Genomic DNA, 26,191 nt, shown 5'->3' with positions numbered 1-26,191 from the left:
CATGCGCCTTTTTCTCCCTAACGATGTGCTGTAGTTGCGGGGCATATAGCATAGATCCTTAGGGTTGTATAATTAATACTTTGATGGATGTAATCTGTATTTCTAGGGGTGGTTAAAGGGTTAATTATAGTTCATGCATGGTTCAGCATCATGGCATACAGTGTACAACGTAAGGTCATATGACTGCTTCATTGAATTTACTAGTCATTCAGGGCAGGACACTTAATGGGTTAATCATAGCTAATTCAGAAGTTCTGTTGTTATTTTATCAAATAATGTCCCACATCTTCCATAAAGACAAATTAGTAAGGGACTATAATATAATTACTTAAATTATAAATATATCACAACCACTCAAGTGGCCCACAAAAGTTCATTGCTTAAAGCCTAGAAAGCTTCAGCTGGAACGTGACATTTTTCAGACAGTTATGACTGGAAACAGGAGGTTATGCTGAATGTAATTTTGCAACCTTAACTGTAGCGTTCACTACTGGTTCCACTGTCATTAATGTAGGTTTAGCTGTTGAAGTGTTGCCGAGGAAGAAAGTCATAAAAACACTTCCTGATGTTAAAAAAACAAATGTCTTTGCTATTCTCGTTTGAATACAAATTTCTGGAACCTTTGAGTTTCACTGATCATAACCTTAGTGATGCACTCATCTTGTGCCAAATCAGGTTGGGACTTGTGACATGGTGCAGAAGCTTATTCCAAATCCAGACTGGGGGAGAGTAATTCCTTCCTAAAGCGATGTGCATCCCACACTGGACTAAGTGAAAATTATGATACACCTAATCAGTCTTCCTGATGCTTTGCACTTAATGAAGCCTATGTACTTGTTTTCACTCAGGTTGTTCATAAAGATGCTCCTTATTAGGGAAGGAGAGGTGGACAGCAAGATAATTGTGTGTAGATCAAACTGAAAAGCCAAATGTGGCAATTGTCTTGTTAAATACTGGATGTGCCCTTCTATCAAAGTGTTTTGATGAAATCTAACACACAAGTATTTTGGAAAATGAATTTTCTTGCCATATTGCTGTTGGCAACTTACCACATCACCTGAGTCTTCTCCTGTGTTCCACTGGAGTCCATTATGACATTTTCTTGGGGTGCCCAGTGTGATGGGTTGGATCACAGAAACCCCTTTGGAGGCTGCCACCTGATGTGCCAAGACTACTTCAGCTCCTGCTTTCCTGCCTTGTCAGCTTAGGACTTCAGTGCCCTGCCTGGTTTGAGCCAGACCTGCTAGCCTTCATTCCTCCCAGCCTGACTTACAGGAAGGCCTGCCTGCAAATAGAGCCATCCACAGTCAATTGATGGGCGCCATCAAGATTCCAAACCACCATTAATGGCCCGCACTTTGCATAATTACAATAGGCCCTCAGAGTTATATTTTATATTTCTAGTTTCAGATACAAGAGTGATACATTTATACAAATAGGATGACCACACTCAGTAGATTATAAGCTTTGTAATGATACCTTACCAGAGACCTTTTGCATGAAGCATATTTTAGTTACATTATATTCACATTCATCAGCATACTTTCATAAAATCATATAGAGTGCACCGTCATATGGGGTGCCCAGATCTTCAGGTCACCTTGTTCCCACCCCCTCTCCTCCAGCCTCAGTTGGAGGGGAATTTGTTGGTGCTAAACTGAGTGACTGCTCTCTGTCACCCCAGTCTGTTAGCCACCCTTGACAAATTTCTCAGGCCTCTGCCAGCTCATACTTTCCCTTGCAGATAACACTTGGAGCACCCCAATTCCTGAGCCCCCTGGAAGTGCATTTCCCTTGAGTTTCCAGCCCCTGTCTCTGGACACTCTCAGAAATTACCAAGCTGGTTATCTCTGAAGAGACAGCATACACACCAGCTTGTTTAATTAAACTAAGAATTTGCATTTTGAATAAACAAAGAGAAGTTTATTAACAAAGATAGCGATTTAAGTGACATTGAGTAAATACAATGGTTACAAATAAAACAAATATATAACATGCCTTTAATGCACTAAACATAACTTTTGCAAGCTACACTCCTTTGGCTAAAAGCAGTATTCTCACCTTCAAAGTCCTTTTGCAGAGTTTGCTGATTTTCAGTCAAATCAGGATCCATATTTTTCATAAATCACTCCCTTCCACCAGGAGTGTTCCTCAGGGAAATGGATAACCAAAACATCTTTTTGCTTCCCCTTGTATTTCTCCAGAACTTACTATCTTTGTTTTCAGAGTCAGGATGAACCCCCGGGGTTCAGATTCCAGTGTCTTCCCATGCTGATTTCACACCCAAAGTGAAGGTGGCTTTTCCTGTTGACTTACATGCAAATGGAGCTCCCATTGTGTTTTGCTTTTCCTGCTTAATTTACATCAGAGATCTAGGCAGACAAGTAAATCAATATTCCTTTGCCTGGGAAAAACTTGTTTAGCAAGTCTGCCTGGTTATATAGTTTAGACATATTTTTAGTGCATGCATACAACTCTTGCATGACACCCGTACATACATCTCACAGTGTTTATGATAACCAGTATCATATAAACATTTATAAGACACTCTTTATAGATAAATAATTTTATTAAGATGTTAAAATAAAAAGAAAATGGTACAGAGTTTAAGCATAGAAGTTTCTGGTTATCAGGGAATAAGGTACAGATTATCAAGGGGTGCGAAGTTCAGTTTAGGAATGGGTGGCGTAAGGAATACATAATCTGCAGTCTCCCCGAATGGGGGTAAAAGGTTAACGGGTCAAAGTACAGACATTGATAGGTATGTTGTTCATATAATCGCTATGTTTAGTTGTGGAGTATAATGAGTGGATACGATGATGAGGATGGATTTACCCTCATTTTGTGAGATTTAATGTTCAGTGAGTTTATGGTTCCAGTTCATATGGTCCAATGGAAAAGTCTCTTGTCCCTTTCTCATAGTTGATGCACAATGTTGTACCGGCTCACACCTCCTGGTACTGTCAGTGGCCGGTGATGTGTTTGATGCAGATGTTCCTGGACGATCGGATGGTGTCCGAGACCATGACGCACCGCATGAGCCGTGCGTAGCGTCAACCGATCCCACAGGTCCGCAGCACACGCTTGTTGCAGGGGTCCCAAGCGCCCAGGGCTCCGACGATCAGTGCATCCATCTGCACCTCGTAGCCCTTCGCTCTCAGGGTGTCGGCCAGAGGGGTGCATTTTTCCAGCTTACGAGCTCAGGCTTCGCGGAAGGCCGGGGTCCTGTTCTCAAAGGAGACCGTGATCAAAGAGATATATGTGATATATGCCATCATGTGCCAGCAATGCCCCTCTGCCATGTACATTGGTCAAACTGGACAGTCTCTACGTAAAAGAATAAATGGACACAAATCAGATGTCAAGAATTATAACATTCAAAAACCAGTTAGAGCTTAAAAAGACTGGGACTTTTTAGCTTGGAAAAGAGACTAGTGGGGGGGATATGATACAAGTCTATAAAATCATGAATAGTGTGGAGAAAGTGACTAAGTAAGTGTTATTGACCCTTTCCCATAACACTCGAACTAGGGATCGCCTAATGAAATTAACAGGCAGCATGAAGCAACAAGAGGAAGTACTACTTGACACAGCGCACAGTCAGCCTGTGGAACTTATTGCCAGGGGATGTTGTGAAGGCTGAAAGTATAACTGGTTTCAAAAAAGAATTATATAATTTCATGGTGGATAGGTCCATCAATGACCGTTAGCCAAGATGGTCCAGGATGCAACCCCCCATGCTTTTGGTGTCACTAAACCTTCCGATTGCTAGAAGCTGGGATTGAATGAGAGGGAATGGATCACTTGATAAATTGCCTGTTCTGTTTACTCCCTCTGAAGCATCTGTCACTGGCCCCTGTCTGAAGGATACAAGGCTAGATGGACCATAGGTCTGACTCAGTATGACCATTCTTATGTTTTTATGATACAGTATCATGTCTCCTGTTTCTTTCCAGCGATGGTCATCTTCTCTCTCCATTTGTTTCAGTCTAGCTCCATATAAGTCCATTTTGAGGCCTATGATTTTACATAGTTTAGAGCTGTCTGCAGTCTTTGGCTTTTGATTATGTTGCTTTTTCAAGGGTGAGGTACGTTTGCCCAGATTTTGATCATGTGCATTGTTCTCAGTTAGTAATGATGATTTTGTAAAAGGTTCTCCCAGCCTGAAGATTTTGTGCCCCAACTCTTTCTGAAAGGTTTATCGTGGTGATGGTCTTTATAATCTGATGAATAGGGTATCTTCTGGGGAGTACACTGATCATTGTTTTGAATGAAAGGAGCATTTAAAAATCCAAGCATTTCAGTAGTCTCTCACTTTCAATCTGGTTATTCAGATACTCATTCCATCTCGTTGTTGTGATCATCTTACCAAGTCACTCTAGTGCATATGATCAATGTTTATTTTGACTTTTATTAATCTGCAAGGGATAATTTATGTTGCTTTTCTTGTTAGTCATTTGATGATGTATTTAAACCCTGATGGTCTTTAGTTCTCTCCTCAAGTGTTTGATGAAATGAAGAGCAGGAGAGACAGCAGTAAATCACCATTAACAATGTGATAGCACTGAGCATCATTTCAACCCATCAGCTGATTGTGGGGTTTCTAACTATGACCTTATGGCACCAGCTTTGCAAAATCAAATTATTTTAGATTCCAACTGACTGGCGTACTCTCAAAGTAATGAATTAATACACTGAGAAGAGGAAGATTGACAAATTCCCATAAAAGGAATCCCATTGGACAGTACCTCTGGTAATATACAAGTTCTTTTTGGACAGGAAGCTAAAGAGTTTGGCTTGTCTGCTAGTCACTGTTCCCCTTCGTGCAATGTTAGTGGTGCCAGGGAGGCCACTACCAAGAGAGAAGGAAAGACAGTTTCATGCTTTTGCTTCAAGACCATTGAAAACCTGGGGGATGAATTGAATTTAGTCATGAAAACTTACAAATAGTGAATAGCGAAATCCTGGCCTTCTTGAAGTCTGTGAGAGTTTCAAGGTTATTTGTTAAAGAGAATGGAATTTGGCAGATAAATCTGAAAATGTAAGGAACTAATACAAGGTCTTTAAAACTTTGGGTTTGGTGTGTACATGAGAGTTCAGAAACTTTGAGCATGGGATGTGCTGGCCATATCTCTCAAATACCACTCATTTTGAGAAAAAAGAAAAGGAGTACGGATGCCACAAGTACTCCTTTTCTTTTTGTGAATACAGACTAACACGGCTGTTACTCTGAAACCACTCATTTTGAGAGTTATCAGTCATTTTACTCCGAAACTTACTATATTCCACACAAACTTGATGTCCCCTCACTTTTACTGTTGAAAATGATTTACATCACAAAAAAAATCATGTAACAGAGATAACAGAAAGTGTTACTTACCCAGAAGGAATGAATCCCACAGTGTTTTAAGTTTTCTGCCTGAATTATTTGGGGTGTGTGTATGCACGCTCTTGTCTCCCCATCATTTTGGATCTTGGTCACAGATTACATTCCATGTTTATTCCTTGGCAGGTTGAGAGGTATGGCATTTGGAAGTATTCTAGGACTTCTCAATGCTAGCTTAGATTAGACTTTAAAGGTAGAAATAGTGCTTCGGAGTTTCAGGTCTGGCCCCAGGTATGGGAAAGGCATTCAGGCCGTTTCCACAGATTTACTTCCTTTTTGTTCACTGGAAATTTGTTAAAACCAGAGTTTTCAAAAATCGGAGCATAAATTGTAGGATTTATCCTTTTACTCTGCAAAGCTTTCAGTTATTTGGAATGGTAATATATTCATTAAAGTAAAGGAAAATATACCTTGCCAGATTTGTAGACATTAACTTCCCAGGAACAATAGGCTTCAGAGGAGCTTAAAGCTGACCTTTCGGAAGATGGGGTCTGGGATGAGTTTTTCTTCATTTGATCAGGTTTGATTGGTGACCTTTACATAACACTATATATTTTATGGAGGATTTTTTCTTTTTTCCCACTCTTAACTTTGTCATACATGTTCAATTTTATTATTCCAAGTGAATTCTAATTCTGTGGGTGCTTTCTAATGGCAAGAGAATTATGTTGGCAGCGTTTGTAGGATAGTGTATAAAACTTACATAATATTTGCATTATGATTAGCCTTGCAGTATTTAAACAAATAGCTTGTTCACAAGCAGTGCAAACTCCTGCTTATTTTGGATGTCAATGATTTCTGGGGTTTTATAATTAGGAGGTATACTTTAAGGGCCTGATTGAAGTTAAAGCAAATCTTTCCATTGATTTCAGTGAGCATTGAATCTGGCCTTTGATGGTTAAGATTCTTCTCTGTTTCTTATAAAACTCAAAGCCATGGCCTGCATTATCCAGGTGATTTTAGATTTAAGATATTTGCAGGAAATCTCTATTGATGCAAATTATCAGCTTTTAGTTCTAAGAAAATGGTACCTGAAGTTTGACAAAGTGCTTTATCATTTATCTTTGTGGAATTCAGCACAGTCTTTGCATTTCAGGATAGTTTTGAATGCCATTAACAGTTTCCAGAAGGATGAAAATTACCTCTGTTGGAAGCTGAGTAGCTAATCATACCCACATCTCTTACGGTTTAAAATGTTTCAGGTTGCCTTTTCTATATCTTCAGCAGATATTTAAACTGTTTGTGTCTCTTGGCAAATTTTTTTTCTTTCTGCTGAATTCTGCCATGTGCTGTTTTGTTTTTAAGTTGCTTACAAGCCAGTAACCATCAAACTTCCATCTGGTTGGGGAGCAAGGCAATGATAATATAAAGGGACAGTTCTACAATTCAGTTTAACAGAATCCTCTGTCTACATAAAATCTGCCATTTTCATGAGATTGTAACATTTTATTTTCATATCTGTTGACTGGGTGACAGCATCCAGAATCTCTCTTCATCCCATGCTATGGAAGAATGTAAATGTTAGGGGGCTTATTCCTTCACCCACTTACTTCCCTAGTCCTTCTCGCATGAACAGAGAGCAACAATACCCGAAGTCCAAACGTGCAAACAATTCAATGTTTATTGGGGTGAACTTCCAGCAAATATGATTCCAGTTTCCTTCCTTAGTATCCTCCTTCCCAGCTCTGACACCACAGAGCCTTACACCTGTGTCCCTGTTCCCACTCCTGCCCTTAGCAAAACATGATTCCAATTTCCTTACCCCCATTCCCTGTTCCCATTTCCCCCTTTAGCAAAACATGATTCCAATTTCCTTACCCTATTCCCTGTTCCCATTTCCCGCTTTAGCAAAACATGATTCCAATTTCCCCACCGCATTCCCTGTTCCCATCTCCCCGCATACACCCACCCACCCCCTCACTTCCTGATTGACTGCAGACTATATAGTAAAACTTGAGTTCTGCTTAGCTATACCTTAATCAATCATTTTCCTGAAATTTAACTAACCAATCCTAACATGATTATGTAACCAATTATATCCCACCACCTTAATTAGTTTACACCCAGCAAAATAAATTATACAGCAGACAGGACCAATCACAGAACCAGACAGAGATCATACAGACAAACAATAGCAAAGTGGGAACTATAATGACAAAACAATACAGAAGTGAGGATTTCACATCCCAGCTATTGATAAGTGAGTTCTTGCCAGACAGGATGCTATCAGACTAAGTTTCCTTTTATATTTTCTAGGCACTTCCCTTTCTCTGGAGGTGACAGGCATTATCAGGACAAGACTGTATTCCTAACAGCCCAATAGCACCTTATTTCAATGTGACTAGTTTGGAATGTGCGGATGTGACCCTTCGCTTCCCAGCTTATGGCTGCCTCTGCTGCTTAGCCAAAGGCCTTAGCCTAAGCACAGGGCCTCAAACTGTCACAGTAAGAGAAGGCCCTTACACCGGCAGACAGTGATTTTGATTCTTTCTTTTGTACCTCTATAACTAGCCAAGTGATAAGAATACACCTAAATTCTTAGAGTATAGGCCTTTACAGACAGGCCTGAATATCTATATCCTAACAGTAAATATTTAAGCTTGTCAGAATTCAATTTTTATCTTTTTATCATTTCAACTGATAATACCAATATTTATTTTAAGCTTTTTTCTGTTGTTTTTTTTTTCATTTAAATTTTCACAATTGTGGGAAATTATTGGGAAGTGTCGGACAATAAAGGGAGGTCAGACAAATTCAAAAAGTTAAAGTTTTATAACTGTGAAAACACAGATTGTCAACGTATGTTAAAATATACAAAGTAAATATCCTTATCTCAAATTCTAACAAGTTTTCAAACAGCATTTTTCTTATTTTGCTTATCATAAATTTTGATTGTCATCAATGGAAATATTTTTTCATCGATTTGTGTGTGTGTGTATAGTAAAAAGAAAAGGAGTACTAGTGGCACCTTAGAGACTAACCAATTTATTTGAGCATAAGCTTTCGTGAGCTACAGCTCACTTCATTGGAAAGCTTACACTCGAATAAATTGGTTAGTCTCTAAGGTGCCACAAGTACTCCTTTTCTTTCTGCGAATACAGACTAACACAGCTGCTACTCTGAAACCTGTGTGTATAGTGTATATGTTTCCTGACATTTACCAATAAAAATCTAATCCCTCCATACCCATAAATAGATTTTCAAAGGCAGAAAAGAGATTTAGGGACCCAACTGCCATTTGTGTCTTTGAAAATCTCCCCCTTCATTTATCTTTTTGTCTTTTAAAGTCCACCTGATTCAACAAGGTCCTCATGCCATAATCTAAGCACATGTGCAGTACCATTGTATTCAGTGGGACTACTCACATGCTTAAAGTGAGGCATGTGTAAGCATCTTGCTGAACTGGAGCCTAAATTACATTACAAAGGGTCATGGTTTACTGTGAGATAAAACATCTCAACAATGAGGAAAACCCAAGTGCCTTCAAAACATTTGAAATACCTGCCACCTTGCGGTAACATAGGGTTTGAAGATTCTTGTTACCATTTTTAAATGGCAATTTTTTTCCTAAAAAAAATGTCCTTCTCATGAAAATATTAATTAACAACAGATTTTTCAAAATTGAATTACAAACGATACAGAGATACTGAACACTGCAAAGATAGCGTCTACCACTAAGGCCACTTAAAAAAATTGATTTGCCACAGTAGCCTAGATGCAGAGGACTGAAACCTGCCTTATGATATATGGGCTCAGCCATAGATACTGTAGCAAGATAAATGCGTTTAAACAGACTTGGCCATATTCCTGCAACTGATTTCACATGGACAGACCCTTGTACACATGCAAATCACCAAGACTTCTGCTGGCAGTGTCAGTTGCAGAATTGGGGGTCTTGGTGTGTGTGTAAAATATGTCTATTTTATTGCTGCACACACCTGATGTCAATGGGGTTATTTCCATTTACATCTGCTGAGGGTCTGGCCCACAGTATGTATGATGTTTTTGAACTGGAAATTTGCTGCTTTTTAAAATTGACAATGTAATTGTAGGTTTTATTTTTATCATGGTAGCATCTGGGGTGGGGAGGGGGTACCATTGTGCTAGGCATGGTCCAAATGTAATAGAGATAATACCTGTCCTACACGCTTTCAGACTAGATGAAGAAGATAGACAAAAAGGTAGGAGGATAAACAGAGACACAGAGAGAGAGTGACTTGCCCAAAGTCAAACAGCAGGATAGTAGCAGAGTTAGCTCTCCTGATTCCCCATCCAGTGGCGTATCCACTGACCACACTGCCTCTCACTTTGCATACAAAATTGCAGCTATTCTCTTAAGCCCAATTATTTCGTTATTTGGCAAGTGGAGATATTATCTGTGTCTTTATGACAAAACTATTACCCCTTTCTTTCCCCCTTTGATCCTGTTTCTCTTGTCCTGCACAAGTGCCAGATTGTAGACTTGCATGTCAACCAGCAGCTCTTATTTGTGAGATCAGATGAAGGAGCAATAGAGTGGAGATGAACAGAACAGAGTGAACAGTTCTAAATCTAACCCAGATTTTAAATCTTTCTTCGTCAGAGAGTGAAGGGACCGCCTCTCCCCCAGGATCATGAATAAATGCAGGAGAGCACACACAAAACTCCTGATGTTTTAGATGACTTCCCATGGCACGGGAAGTGACCTTTGCTATTGGCCGGTCTGAATTTTACTCTGAGAGATCTAATTGAAGCTCTCTGAAGCAATTTTGCTTTATTGCAACTTTTAATTTCTGTAAAATAGAAGCTGAAGAATATAACAAATAGCCTTTTAGTTCAGGAAAACAACTCCTAGTACAAACATCATAAATTTCTTATAATTAGTCATCAAAAGTAGAATAAATATAAAATTACCACAGAGTAGGAAGCAGGCATGTGCAGTATTCAAAACACACAGAGTGTAAAATGATGTTATTGTTGCTTTTAGAAATAGTTCAAAGTAGTCTGCTTTACAGAGGAAAGAGCTGATAAGCAAAATGACAAAAGCTTGTTTCAGGAGTGATTCCAAGCAGCCCTAGTGCTCTAACCAGCTGATTCTACAGCTATTTTTGGTATTCTAGACATCCCGATTACACATACAGGGAATGATTGGAGCCTACAAATATGGTAAACCAGCCAGGAATCCTGTGACATGGTCTGTTGCAAGCCTAATAATCTTACAACACTGACAATCACTTGCCTTCTACAGTTATTATAGTTAAGGGAAGTCAAACAAGTGACCATGCTTAGTTCTTTAATAAAAACTGATCTGTACTTCCTGCCGGCAGCTATTTTTAGCTGTGATGCAGAGTCCCAAGTGTTAACTAATTGAGTCATCAGGTTTCATATCTGGCCACAGAAAATGGCAGTGGAAGAGGGAGAATGCTTCCCAGAACAAGTAAGCCATTGCAGATTCTGAAATGAAAGTAAAATCTGATTATCTAATTTATTATAATAGTACTTAAAATCTTTACGTGTATGAAACAAAAAATTACAGATGAGGAAATACATTTAGTTTTATTTGTTGTACCTTGTGTCTACATTTGTTTTTGTTTTTGGTTTTTTTACTATAGACTGATGTGGTATTCAGATGATATCCAGAAATTTGTGTTTTCTCTATTTTATAAGAATATCCTACTCAGGACATTCTGAAGAGGATGCTTAGTACAGTTCCAGAAGGAGTTTTGTACTGTTTCATGCTGTCCCATAGGCCTAAAATAACCTGGATATATTTACTTCTAACATACCATCATTTTATTATTTGGTGTTTTTCTTCAAGGAATTTGTACAACTAAAAGAAGCAAACTCCTGCTTCTATTTTTTTCCAAATTTTATTTATCACTACCCCTTTTTGACTGAATTCTATTTTGACAGTACAGTTTAGAAAGAGAGGCTGTTAATGATGTACGACTTCATCCTGCAAACCTATACCCACACAAATAACTCTTACTCACATGAATTGTCCCATTGACCTCAGTAGTGCTGTTTGCAGGAACAGAATTCTAGTCTATAAATTACTCAGTATAATACTGAGATTTTTTAAAAATATGGTATTTCATGCTACTCTATGTTGAAAACTTTAACACACGAGATTACAGCAAAATTTGGCATCCCTTACAAATAGAGAGGAATGTCTGATTACCCTTCAGGTAGCCCTGGTAGAATCAAGAGTAAAATATCTCTTGAAGGTCAACAATATTTAACAGGCAGCACTTCCAACAATTTATAACTCAGCAATCACCAGCATATTAGCAAAAATGTCAAACACAGAAAAAAATATTGCATTGAGCTCTTTTAAATGTGTACTTTACTCCTGATCAATATCAGAGCAACCTGCCCTATGAAAAATCATCTTCATAGAAATTATGGCAATTTTTTGCTTTTCTGTTTGTTCCTTTTATTGATGAAAAGTATACTCAACCTTCAATGCAAACAATAAATACAAAGTAGATTAATAAGAACTTTGTTTTGTTAAAGCAGTTTCTTACAGGAAGAGACCTGGTTAGATTAAGATATTTTATCTGTTTATTATGCAATAGTAAACTATATTTTTAATGTCAGGCATGTAATAAGGTTGAAAGTTTTGTTTACAGTCCTATCTTTTTAAACACACTAATATAAATCTTTAGAATGAGGAATTTATCTTTTGAAGAAATAATGTCAAAACCTTGTTCATCCATTTTAATACTGTATGGTGTAATATTGTTTTTAGGTACTAGTAAACCTCTTCATTCTGGAATGAAACTGCTGCCTGTTAATTGCTCCGCTCCCTTTGTTTCCAGTGTGGCTATTTTTATGTTATAATATGAGAAACTCATTTAATTTACTTGGAATAACAGCAATCAGATTCCCAGAATTTATTTAAATGATCTTAAGTTTTGAAGGAAAGTTAAGAGTTCCCAAGAAAATAGATGCACTGACAAGTCAAGAAATGCTTAAGAACTAATTTTCCAGCATTTGTTGTATAAAGTAAAAAAGAAAAATCCATGCTTATTTAGCTCAAGTATAGAAACAGAATATACAGCTTTTAAGTGTCCTTTGTGAAGGAAACTTACTTCTGTGAGCAAATTCATAATCTTAACTGCTTTTTAAAAACTGTTTCTAATTGCCCTCCTACTTGTGGACACTCTTGCTTTACATTTTCTTGTGTTAAGGAGAACCCTAATATAATACAAATTTTAAAAGTGAAAAAAAGTGTACTAAACTCTAATATTTCACTTCTGCTGCATTAATACTATTTATGTTTAAGAACTCCAACGCAGGGTTTAAATGTTAGCAACATACTTCTGTGTGAATTACTGATGAAAATGTCTGGCATATTTCCTAATATGTTCCCACATTACTACAAACATGTATGTGATATACACAGTAATGCAGAATGCAATTACCAAAATATGCATAAGATTTCAAAAGCAAAAAAAAGCATATGAAATGTTATTTTGAGGTTTGATAATTACAAAGAGAGCGCATGTTAGACCATCTTATTTCTTTTTTCATAGTACAATGAATCATTGCAAGCACCATATCAAAGCATGGATACTTTAGAAATTAGTGCAGTCCTGCTACATTTTGTGCAATGTGTGTAGGTGACTAGGCTGAGGTTAAAATCACTATGCCCTAGAGCACTGGCTTTGGAAGTGTGCTGACCCACTGCATACTCTGCATGATCATTGTCACAACAGAGTGGCATTTACTGTTGTTAGCCAATGCTTTGTTAGCAGCTGAGTAGAAACTAGTCTTTCTGTTGGTATATGATATGATGGTTTAAACAGAAGACCTAGTTAACTGAGATGGACTGAAATATGGAAAAGATCTGTGCAGAAAGGGTATAGTAATTTTTTTTCTTAATTCTGCTTCTAGAAATGTTATTCATTATAGGTTCTGATTCTCATTCCCTACATATCTGAATCTCCCACAGGCTGCAATGGATGTTCTGGTTGTACTGGGAAAATAGGATCTAGTGGTCCATAGCTTGTAGATTTGCTATTTCAGAAGTGATGTTTTTGATTATTGTTACTTTACTGCTGACTTGTCCTATACACATCATCAAATGCTAAGGGCAGCTACTACTACTAAAATATGGATGATAGGTAACATTGTCAGCTATTCAGAGCTCACTACTGGAAATGTAGAATAACCTGATCTTCAATCAAACCGTTAAACAAAAAATTAGTTTTCCACTTTGGTGTATTGTGCTAAAACATAAGTAAAGAAGTTGCACTATTTAGTCTAATTTGATGACATTGATCATTAAAAGTAATTTTTATTCTCTTAAAAACCAATGATGTTGAAATATTTGCTTGGTATATTTCATTCTAGGATTCAGAAATGCAGTCTAGTATTTTCCAGATAAGAATGAAACAGATCAAATCAGTTTGAATCTCCAGATAACAAACCTGATTAAGGTGGAGTTAAATTTGCAAACACTTAAGAAACAAAATTGAGACTGAGATTTTCAAAAGAGCCTCCAAAGGGACACCCTTAGGGTCTTGTAAAAACCCCATTCTAAATTGTTGTGGTCATATAGCAACCTTTGAAAGCCAGGAGAATTTTAGTTTAGTTTTATACTGAAAAGTGACTATGTGAAAATTCACCTTCTTGCTCAACATATCTGTTCTTTACATTCAGTGATGTTCACTTCAGTGGCAAAAATTAGCTTTTATTGTTTTCCTTCTTTTTCTACTCCTGTGGGAATTCTGCACCACTTTGCAATGCAGAATTTGCCTAGAATTAATGTTTCGCACAGAGTTTCATCCCCTCCCCCCGCCACCACTCCCGAATTCATGCTACAGAACTGCTGGCCGCTACAGGAGGCCACTGGATCCAGTAGTGCTTCCCATGCCTGCTGAGCAGATCAGATCCACAGTTTCCATAGTCTTGGCATCTTTCTCTAGTCCTGAGGAGTGAATAAGCTCCATGGCTTCCCCAGCATCAGTCTCTCTCATATAAACTGTGACGGTTACTCAGGCTAGAGGCTCCCTTTGCCGAGGTATGCAGGAGTCTGAAGTCAGGTGGAGATCCCTGCCCATGGCAGGGTTTGTAAATTTCCCCTGAGATCCCCATGGAGTATATAAATTCTGTAAGGTTCCTATGCTGTATGAGCAAAGCTTTTAAAAAATGTAGTCAGTAACTTTAAAATTAAACATACAAGTGTCTCTCAAATCCTCAATGACATCAGTCTTCTTTGTGGACATAATTGGATAATAATAATAAAGTAACTCCTCACTTAACATTGTAGTTATGTTCCTGAAAAATGCAACGTTAAGTGAAACGATGTTAAACAAATCCAATTTTCCCATAAGATTTAATGTAAATGCGGGGGGTTAGGTTCCAAGGAAATTATTTGGGGGCAGACAAAAGGCATTATGTACTGTACAGTACAGTACAGTACTGTGGTTGGGAAGGGCCCCTGGCTTACCGCACACAGGCACATCCCACTGCAGGCAAGGACACTAGGAAGCACCTTCGCAGCAGCAGTGGCAGCTTACCCGGAGAAGAACAGGTGCCAACTTTGCTGGGGGATGCTCCAGGCCCGCCTCTTCCCGTCCCCACTCCACGCCCACCTCTTCCCACCCCCACTCCACCTCCTCTATGGAGCACACCGCATCCCCGCTCCTTCCCCGCGCCCAGAAAGTCCTAAGCGCTGCCAAACAGCTGTTTGGCAGGCTTAGGACTTTCTGGGAGGGAGGGGAAGAATGGAGATGCGGCGCTTCCTCATTCCTGCCCATCCCTCCCAGAAAGTCCTAAGTCCCAGAAAGTCGCTGTTTGGTGGCGCTTAGGACTTTCTGGGAGGGAGGCGGAGGAGTGGAGACACAACGCTTCTCCGCTCCCCCCCCCAGAAAGTCCTAAATGCCTCCAAACAGCTGTTTGGGAGGGAGGGGGGAGGAGGCGGAGAAGAGGAACTTGTGCAATACTCCCTTGTAAAGTTGCTGCTCTTCCACAAAATCTTACATGCAGCATACAGAGCAGGCAGCCAAACGATGTTATAAGGGAGCATTGCACAACTTTAAACGAGCACGTTCCCTAATTGAGCAGCGACGTAACTTTGAAACAACGTTAAGTTGGAGGATGTTAAGTTAGGAGTTACTGTAGTGTCTTTCTCTGATATAGCACTTTTCATCAGCCTTATTTGTTATTTTTTGGCCTAAGCTGTTTTTGAGACAGAGAGTCCAGAAGATTTCAAGAAACTCCTACAAAAAACAAACAACAACAAAAAACAGAAAAACCTAAGTGCCTCTATTTCTTTTTCAGACTCCTATCTCATTAATGCTTTGTCCAATTACCTTCAAATGATCTTAAGCAATTCTGTTCTGATAGAAGACCACACACAAGTACTTTCAGGCAGAATTATTTTTACTGATGAAGTTAGCGTTTGGTGAATGGAGTCAAAGTCAGGCATATAATGGAAAGTTAGAAACAGCTTTAACACTTTTCAGAGGGGTAGCCGTGTTAGTCTGTATCAGTAAAAACAACGAGAAGTCCTTGTGGCACCTTAGAGACTAACAAATTTATTTGGGCATAAGCTTTTGTGGGTGATAACCCACTTCATCAGATGCACGGAGTGGAGAATACAGTAAGCAGGTATAAATATACAGAATATGAAAAGATGGGAGTTACCTTACCAAGTGGCGGGTCAGTGCTAACGAGGTCAATTCAATTAGGGTGAATGTGGCCCATTCCCAACAGTTGGCAAGAAGGGGTGAATATCAACGGAGGGAAATTTATTTTTTGTAGTGACCCAGCCAATCCCAGTCTTTATTCAGGCCTAATTTGATGGTGTCAAATTTGCAAATTAATTCCAGTTCTGCAGTTTCTCACTGAAGTCTGTTTTTGAAGGTTTTTTTGTTGAAGAATGGTGACTTTTAAGTCTGTTATTGAGTGTCCAGAGAGCTGAAGTGCTCTCCTACTGGTTTTTGAATGTTACAGTTCTTGATGTCTGATTTGTGTCCATTTATTCTGTTGCGTAGAGACTGTCCGGTTTGGCCAATGTACATGGCAGAGGGGCATTGCTTGCACATGATGGCATATATCACACTGGTAGATGTGCAGGTGAATGAGCCTGTGATGGTGTGGCTGATGTGGTTAGGTCCTATGATAGTGTCCCTTGAATAGATATGCAGACAGCGTTGGCAATGGGGTTTGTTGCAGGGGTTGGTTCCTGGCTTAGTGTTTCTGTTGTGTGGTGTGTAGCTGCTGGTGAGTATTTGTTTCAGGTTGGGGGGCTGTCTGTAAGCGAGGACTGGCCTGTCTCCCAAGGTCTGTGAGAGTGAGGGATTGTCCTTCAGGATAGGTTGTAGATCCTTGATGATGCGCTGGAGAGGTTTTAGTTGGGGGCTGTGGGTGATGGCTAGTCAAAAACAGACTTCACCGAGAAACTGCAGAACTGGAATTAATTTGTTAGTCTCTAAGGTGCCACAAGGACTCCTCATTGTTTTTAGCTTTAACACTAGAGTTGCTACCATGGCTTTGTGATCTCCTGTATTGTAAACTCTCATATATTTTGCTTACTGCAATATGTTTAGGGAATTCATATGTATATTATGCTTGCATTTACATTCAGTTCACTATACTTATTACCAACACCTTCCACTTAATCCAGACTGACCTGGAACAAGTTTATGTATTTGTTTGAAAGTGCTGATTCTGAGTGAATAAACTGTGTCTGTTTAAAACATACTATGGAATCTTGCAAATATTTTTTATATATCATCTCCCATTCAGTTGGAATGCTTGTACCTAGTGTTATGTGTTAGGTGGGAAAAACAGAACAGGTAGGGACTAGCCTGCCTTAGCTGGGCAGCACTGCCAATGGGACATTTAATGGAGCCACCGCAACGCAGTGCCCCAAAGGCAGAAATGGACATTAGATGACAAATTCCCATTGATAGGCAGTGACTTTCAATGGGAGTTAAGTGTCTGACTGCCATTTATACCTTTGACAACCTTCCCTTAGGACACAGAACTGAAAGACCAGCAACAGTTTTTAATTTCCCACCTGTGTTTAAATTTTTGAGAGAACCTGCCATTCAAGCTTTTTATTAGACAAAGGGTCAGAATACTCATAACTCATGTGACTCACTAGGTTTGCATTCTGTTTTAAAAGGGCAGCTTTCTAAAATCTCAACAACAGGTGAACCTGAAAAGAATGCACTGTAGCCAGGCAAGAGTTTGCAGTGTTAGGTAAAACAGCAAAACAATGATTTCCAACCTGCTGAAGATGATAAAAGGAGCATTAAGTAGCCTTTGTAACAAGTTTTGAAATTTTCTTGTATTTACCAACTATGGCATTTTAGAGTCCTTTATAGCCGTCTAACTGGAAAGTACAGAATTTTCAGTGATCTCTGTGAGTACACACTATCAGTATTATGCTGAGGATGTCAAAAATGGACCAAACAGGTAATGGCTTGCCAGTGCAACTGATGTTGACAATGAGATATCCCAAGTCAGCACTTTAGACACTTATTTGTCAGTGTGGTCTAGGAAGGAAGGGGATTTCTGTATGCACTTGGAGGATTCATTTTTGTCAAATTATCATTTTGACAGGATTTTTGGAATTGAGAAGCTGAATCTGAAAGGCTGCAGGAATGTTTCTTTCAAAATTCTCCTCAGTTTGCTTAGTTGTAAATTAATGTTACGAGATGTTTTAGTCTTTGAGCTTATAGATTCAGGTAGCACTGACATAGAGGTATGTAAATTTATGATAATTTATTTATCATCGAAGACAAAAGAGATCTGCAAGCCAGATGTCGGGGTGCAATTAAGGATAGATCCAGATGCAATGGCAGAAGAAATGTATAGTTAAGCTGCAACCAGGAGGGAGAGTCTCCCGGAGTCCCAAAGCAATTTATTTATTTATTTGTGAGCAATGGATCACAGTTTATATAGAATAAAAAAATTCTGGCAGCCTATAGGGTCATGTTCATGAGAGCATAATATTGTGGCCCCTTTATCATATGAGCGATAGAGACATGACCAGTGCAGAAAGACCATGATTGAGTTGTTTAACAGGGAAAAGTCTTAGGGGATTTTTTTTGGCTCGTGGCAAAACATTTCCCCATGATGTAATCATATTCAAAACATCTGTCTTTTCCTACTCGAGCAGGCATATATTAGGAATGAAAATCTTTTTGTTTTGTTTTTGGTTTTTTTGGTTACATTTATGGTTTGGATCACAGAAGGAGCTCTCTGAAGGATAGTTAGCAGAAGGACATAAGATAGCAGTTGGCCTCAGGCTAGCCTGTTTTTATCAGAAAAGCCACAGAATTCTTATGGATGGTTTATTTCCTGTTGTCCAAGCATGGCTGTTAACTGGCCTGCATAATTCAATGATTGCAAATTATTGGAAGAAAGCTCCCTCCACCCCATCAAAGCTGTGTAACATGCTTACTCGAAGGAAATTCATGAGTTAACATGGGGACAAAACATGAGCATAGGTAATTTTCAGTTAAGTTAATGGAGCTGTAGACCTTCAGCTCTTCTAAGGTTTTGGCCTATTAAGAAAAGTGCCTTTTGCTACAATAGGATTACCTTCACCATCAAAACACGCACAACTGCTGTAATTTGTTCTCACAGATTTCCTCATGCTGCTGCAAGACTGGCTTAGTTAGAAGAGATTTGAAATGAAAACAACATACATTCATCCACTGAAATTAGGTCATTCTCTGTCTTCTTCCCCAACTCCCAACAAACGTTAGACATGGTCAGCAACTTTCTCTTGGTGACTCAAGCCAGAATGCATCCTGCTCCAGCCCTGCTCATAGTTTCTCTCACAACAGCTACTGTTAACGATGGAATGAAAAACAAAACCCTGCTCTCAAAATGATAAATACCATATTTTTAATAACAAATACTGTAAATATAGTAAAAAGCAAACAAAGCCAAGCATGCTAAAAGTACCAATAATACAAGAGGGAGCCTTAGCACAGTGAACATGTTGGCTTTGCACTTTCAGTCCTTTGTCAATAATAATGATTTCTCAGTTTTCTGGTAGGATCCTCGCCACCTCCAGAACTAGAAGCTGGGTTGACAAATGACCCAGTATTTACTAGCAATCACTTTCAAACAGATTTTGATACCTCTTAGAGTTTAAGACCAGATGGGACCACTAGATCATTTAATCTGACCTCCTGTATATTCCAGGTTACTAAATTTCATTCAGTTATCCCTGTATAGAGCTCAATAACTTGGGCTTGACTAAAGCATAACTTGCATTTGGCTAATGTTTCCTCACTTTGAGTAGTATCTTACTTCAGTGCGATGACTTGAGGAGGCTTTCAACCTTTATTTGATATTGCAGTTTTGCCTTGTAAGATCAGGATCTAAGATACTATGAAAGGGAGTAAAGGTATCAGAATCTGTTCTTTTAATACCTTTTTTAACTCAAGAAATCCGCTCCCCAAACAAACAAACAAAAACAAACACAAGTATAATTGGAAATGCAAAATCTGAAAAGGCAAATTTGCAGTATCATACTTTGAAATCATTAACTTTTTTTAGTATTTAAATGTGTCAAACAGAGCCATTTAGTTTTGGTAGTTCAATGACATATTACCAATGTGAGTATGGCAGATATATCTTTTGTGTACAGTATGCTGATATATTGTTTTGTCCAATTTATGGACAAAAAATGCAATTGACAATTTTATGCTTTATAGTATAGAACAGAGTCAGAGTCAGTTTGGATTTGTGCCAGTTTTAATGCTATCTTTGCATTAAGATTGCTTGTAGAAAATTATAGAGAAAAAAGGATTTTGAGAAGGCTTATGACCATGTTCCGAGAGAAATCATCTGGTGGTGTGTGAGAATACCCGAAGACTATATCATACTCAGCCAGGACATCTAGGAAGGTGCTGATACCGCAGTCAGAGGGCCCTGTGGAGAAAGGAACAGTTTCTAGTAAAAGTCTGAGTGCATCAAAGCTTGTCACTCAGCCCTCTTTGATCATATTGGTGCTCAATGCACTTACAGAAAACATTAGTTTGAAATCCAGAAGTAGACCCTTTCCTCCCAAAGATGCATAATATTTTAATTCTGGAAGGGACAGACCTCAGATCTTAAGTATAAAGTGACTAGTAATGGAAAGTCTGTTCAAATGATAATCTATATCTATAAGATTTATGAGTATGTTATGAATAATGTTATTTATGTGTGAACAGCTACTAACTCTATGGGTATGTCCACTCTGCAATTAGACACCCACGGCTGGCCCCTGACAGCTCGGGCTAAGGAGCTGTTTAACTGCCAGCCTGAGACGAAATGTCTACACCACAATTAAACAACCCAGCACCCCAAGCTCCACAAGCCTGAGTCGGCTGGCACGGGCCAGCCATGGCTTTTTAATTGCAGTGTAAACATACCCTATGTATGGCAAGACCATTTCCAGGATGCTGGTAGCAAAATCTCAGTGCAGATGCAGAGATGCAATAGTTTGTATAAGAGGGGAACACAACAATATGTATTTTAAGCCTTATGGGAGATAAAATAAGGGTTCTGTGCAATAGCACAGTGATTGCATTCCCAGTGGCCAGCTACACAAGCATCTAGAATGCAGTATGCTTTGATATGTGTCTTAAACCTAGTATTCTCTTGACATTTGATAAGACACTGGAAAATCAAAAGTCAATTTTCTTCTTTATTTTCATACTGGAAATAAAAGATAAAACTGAAAATGGCTACAAGGTGATTTCCACGTGAAGTTTGTTGTGGATTCCGATCTATAAAAGTTTAAATAGTTTGAGTCCCGGCTACCTGAGACTGTGACTCTACCCAGGTGATACTGCGCTGACTAGTCACCCAAGTTGTTCAGACAAAAAGCTCCCTCTCTCCTCCCATTTCAACAGAATAGGGCTGATGACAGGACATTCTTCATGAGGTGTCCTTGGCATCACTTCCCTACATCTGCAATACATGTGCACTGGAGCTGGTTGAAAATCAGAATTTCCAACCCATGGGAAGTTTCGATATTTCATAAATTTCTGAATTGAGTTGAAAATTTAAAATATCAGTAATTCATACAGAACAGAAAGTTTGGAAAAATGTATATTAAGAAATATTCAAACATTTAATTTCAACTTTTTCAAACAAATTTAAACATTTAATTTTGGATTGGCTTGACATGAATCTGTATCCCCCTGTATGGCTTTGATATCTCATGGGGACTGTAGTTCAGATGCCTCATGGACCCATACTCCTATATGGTCTGTGTCCCCATTAGCACTACATCACCCATGAGTCACTAGGTGGTTCAACCAGAGAAGAGATCACAGTGCACCATGGGAGATGTAGTCCAGCCATGAAATGTTGAAATTCTGTTCAGCAAAATAATATTTCAATTTGATTTGACTCAACCCAGGATGAAATATTTAATTTGTAATTTCCCAATGGAAAAGTAAAAAAAATTCTGCACATTTAAATTTTTCCTGCGAGAGATTTAGATTTTGTGGGAAATTAATTGTCTGCTGAAAAAACATTTTTATGGAAAATTCCTGACTTGCAGTGTAACACACACACATACATCTTGGTCAACTGTTAGTGACCTTAATGACGTGCTGCTGCAAGATTCACTTGTTTTCCCTGGAGAGAAGAAGGGGTTGGAATGGAGTCTGCTTCCAGGTTGAGAAAATTGCTAGGAGGTCCATCCTTTTGTGGCTGATTTAACATGTTTTGCATAAAGTATTTTTTGCCTGTTCTGTGCAGAGAATCTTATCAGTGCAACTGAAATAATAGTGAAATACGATGGCTTAAAGTAATTCTAAAATTGTTTGCAGAATGCCTCCACCCACAGAGGGGGACAACAATCAGATGTACAAGAGCCGGAGGCATAGTGGAAATAAAAACTAGCTTGTGGCAGTATGCTGGATGGGGGAACTGTGTCATATGGGAGAGAATTAGAAGTACTATGGGAAAACTAGGCTAAAAAGGGATTTTACCTTAGATTTTTCATTCTCTAAACAAGCCCACATACCTGAAGTTGGTTTGCTGCCTATGACTATGGAATGCAGAGACATGGTGTGTGCTTCCTGAGATTGGCACCTGTGGGCTGGACCACATTGTTAGGACCTCTTCATTACTCTATCTTCAATTTAATTTGTTTTGTTGCAGTTCTTCAATCCTGGATTTTTGGAAAGGGACTCAGTAATTTTTATGTAGGCCTTTCCTTTGATTATGCTGAGTGTTTGAAAATGTTATAATATGATAACTTATAATGTTATAATATGATAACTTATCAAGAAAATGATATACTCAATGGTATACTGTTTGCCTGGTTAAAGAGAAAAGGCCTGTGGGCCTTTGGGGGTAGCAGGGGAGAGAAGTTAGCTGGGTCACTTTGCAAGGTAAAAAAGGGCTTAGTACAATTTTCTGCCTCTCTGTGAGGCAGAGGTAATATCTAAATCCAAGTGGCTGGAAGCTGGGAGGATATTGTTAAAAGACAGGTCACCTAGAGAGCTGGGAACGGACTATGATTTTCAAACAGGTTGGGTCCCTTTTGTTTTTCTATTTTATTTTATTGGTGGCTTCTATTTATAAGTGAGGTTGAAATATATGGAGAAAAAGCCAGAAATCCTATTGAACTTGCTACATGACTGTGCAATCCCAAATAAACAGCCAGTGTCCTGAACTTGAAAATATTGCAGCAAGTCTTTGCTCAAGTACACTGTGCCCCAAAAGGGGTGACTCATAACACAGCCTTAGGACTTGGGAGCATTAGCCAAGGACACAAGGAAACACTTTTGCTGTTCTCATTGCATGCAGTCACGTTATTTCCTAGCTACCAAAATATGGCATGTAATTCTGCATGCTAGCTTACATCATCTTCAGGTAACTGGAAGCCATTAAAAAGGAAAACTGGAAGTGACAACTCACATACCCCATTACAAAGCGCTCATGTTACCTCCTGAGTAGACAGAAGAATATGTGTCATCATTTCCCTGCTTATGAAGAAAGAAAATGTATATGGGTACATCTTGATTTAATATCAACCTCACAGGACAAAACGGTGTTTAACTAATGAAGTTAGTTGGAAATGTCTTTTTCTTACACCCAATCTTGGGGCAAACGGCTCTATAGCAAAATCTGAAAAGCAGTTTTTGAGTGGGGAGGTGCTGGGGTGGGCATTACATTTCTGCTGTATGTTCCAGTAAGTGGTTTGTTTGTATGCATCTCAATAATACCTAGACTAACTTTATCCAAACAGGATGCCTTTTTGTAGGTCATCATGCTATGGGTTCAGCATAAAGGTTTACTTCCCTGACACTTGAGGGTTTCAGTATTTTCAGGAGAGGCCTTTGAAAAGACATATGTCACCCTATCTACATTATACTGTTGGGTCAAATGTAAACATATATACCTTCTTTCCCCTTCCCCTCTCCTTCTCTCTTCTATTCCTTTTGCCTGAACATTTAAAATGAGTGGGGAAGGGGTGAAATGAAACTTTTTTAAAAAATAAAATGCAACGTTTCTCAACTGGCATTCCAGTTCTCAATTGGAATTAATCCAATTGGCTGGACCTGATTTTGCACACCATGCTTCCCTGAAGGCTCCCCTCCCCCAAGAAGCAGCTGTAAACAGCTGATGGTAATTATCATCCACCTGCTGACAATGCCAAATAGACATCCCATTAAACTGTGACAAAAAGGGCTCCCAGGCTACTAAGTACATCCTCATACCTTTGGTCACCCTGGTAGAATGCTGATCTGTAATAATCTGCATTGCACAGCTCAAATGCTCTACTAAATGAAATTGCTTTACTGCTACTTTATTTGTGGCTATTTTCAAAAGAGTGTAGTTCGGTGTATGAGACTGTATAAATTGTAAACAGAACTCAGTTTTGATAGATCCTAATTAAACACTGAAATCTTCAGCTGCTTTATTAGGATTGCTTAAGATAACTTAGTATGTAATGTTCAACATGCCATGCTTGGAAAAAACAAAGTAAGCTAGTGCACAGTAGGTTCCACTATTAACATACCATCACAAAATGCAGTACCAAATGCAAATAACTCAAAAGCCACTGAAGAACAGACCATGGCTAATGTTTTGTCATAGAAAAGCTGACCTCGACATGAATTCTTTTGGAACAGAAATCATATCAATACAAGTACTAATACAAGTATAAACCAGTACAAGTACAAGAAAAGAAAGTAGACTTCACAGTGTATATTATTGTGCTGCTGTTATGCCTTAGATTGCCTACTTCTGAACATCAGTGCTATTGTAAACAGAGGCAGTGTTTAGATATGAGGTGAGGCTGAGTTTGCACTGATGTTCAGATTTGGTTTCAAAGGCGTCAAATCTTGCAAGATTGTTCCATGATAACAGAAATCTCACACGATCATCCATTCTCTCAAGATTTTGTCAGTGGCCAAACCCCTGTTTTCAAAACCAGAATGATAAGTTCCGTTCTGGAGGTTGAAATTCCACACAAATGCACACCTGAAATGCAAATGGATTTGCATTAGAGATTCTAGTTTTGGCTCGTGCTGCATATTCTAAAGATGTAAATGCAAGAGAAAGCTGCAGGTCAGTTAAATCAATAGGATTTTATTAACTTAAATACCTTTGGCTGTAATTTAGCCAATTTGGCTTGGCCAATGGTGTGTGTTGGGGGTTTTGTGAATTAGCCTCATCCCACTGTAAAATTCTTGCATTACTTTCAGGAAGTTTTCTACAAATACAGTAGATTTGCCTGTGTGCTTGCATTGGAATTGACAGTCGACTAGTTCATGTAATAGAAGATTTTAGATCTCCAAATTGTGATAGATGATAGTGTTACATTGTTTTTGTGCTGTTCTGGGAAGCCATTGCTCTGAAAAATACATCATGATAGCAGGGCATATGTTTGAAAAAGTCTTAAGATTTTAATATTAATACTTGTATTATTCACTTCAGCATTTTCAATAAATTAACAATATTAATCGTTGCAAAAATGTGGCATACCTGTTACATTCCTAATGGATGTCTTAAGCTGTTTGACTTAAATCTTTATATTGTATATCTGTTTAGGAATGTTTAGGAAATACATAACATTTCCACTTAGTTTGTAGACAGAAAGGGGGCCCAATTCTCATTTAGTCTAAGGCCCTCTACACCATTCTGGAAATGTAAAGAGCTTTACAACGAGTGCCAGTGGCCACCTGAGAATATCCTGTGTGCAGGAGGTAGGGTTGCCAACCTTCCTGGTTTCACTGGGAGTACCTCGGAATCAGGCTCTATCTCCCAGAGATACTGCAGCCAAACAAGGAGATTTTGTGCATGAACAGTCCAGCAGCGTAGCAGGGCTAAGGCAGGCTTCCTACCTGCCCTGGCTCCGCGCCACTCTCAGAAGCGGCCAACATGTCCCTATGGCCCCGGGAGGAGTAGTGGGTCTCTGCACACTGCCTCTACCCTGAGCACAGACTCCGCAGCTCCCATTGGCCAGGAATTGTGGCCAATGGGAGTTGCAGGTATGGTGCCTGTGGGCAGAGCCAGTGCACGGAGACCCCCTTGTCCCCCTGCCTAGGAGCCGCTGCCAGAAGGATGTGCCAGTCACTTTCGGGAGCTGCCCGAGGTAAGCGCCCCCCTCCTGCACCCTAACCCCCTGCCTCAGCCCTGAGCCCACACCCAAACTCCCTCTCAGAGCCCAACCCCTCACCCCCTCCTGCGTCCAAACTCCCTCTCAGAGCCCACACCCTCTCCTGTACCCCAACCCCCTGCGCCAGGCTCAGCCTGGATCCACCTCTCACACTCTGAATCCCTCGGCCCCAGCCCAGAGCCTGACCCCCCACGGCACCTTAATCCCCTACCCCAGCC

General features: G+C 39.3%; 1 protein-coding gene across 46 annotated transcripts in view; it reads left to right on the top strand.

The window, feature by feature from the left end:
• The window catches only part of ANK3 (ankyrin 3), a 540,509-nt gene that overhangs the window by 304,547 nt on the left and 209,771 nt on the right, over positions 1-26,191 (top strand). The window contains exon 1 of one of the 46 annotated variants that reach the window (XM_043550310.1): positions 10,724-10,802. The exons of the other annotated variants lie outside the window; for them this stretch is intronic. Coding sequence (XP_043406245.1) covers positions 10,767-10,802 — 36 coding nt within the window. The 5' untranslated portion in view covers positions 10,724-10,766. Of the gene's footprint in view, positions 1-10,723; positions 10,803-26,191 lie in introns of those variants that run through there. 46 annotated transcript variants of the gene reach the window in all.

Source organism: Chelonia mydas, chromosome 7, assembly GCF_015237465.2.
Source record: "Chelonia mydas isolate rCheMyd1 chromosome 7, rCheMyd1.pri.v2, whole genome shotgun sequence".
In the NCBI taxonomy this organism is placed as follows: domain Eukaryota; kingdom Metazoa; phylum Chordata; order Testudines; family Cheloniidae; genus Chelonia; species Chelonia mydas.
The sequence above is the reverse complement of the archived record's forward strand: the minus strand, read 5'-3'. Positions and strand labels throughout refer to the sequence as shown.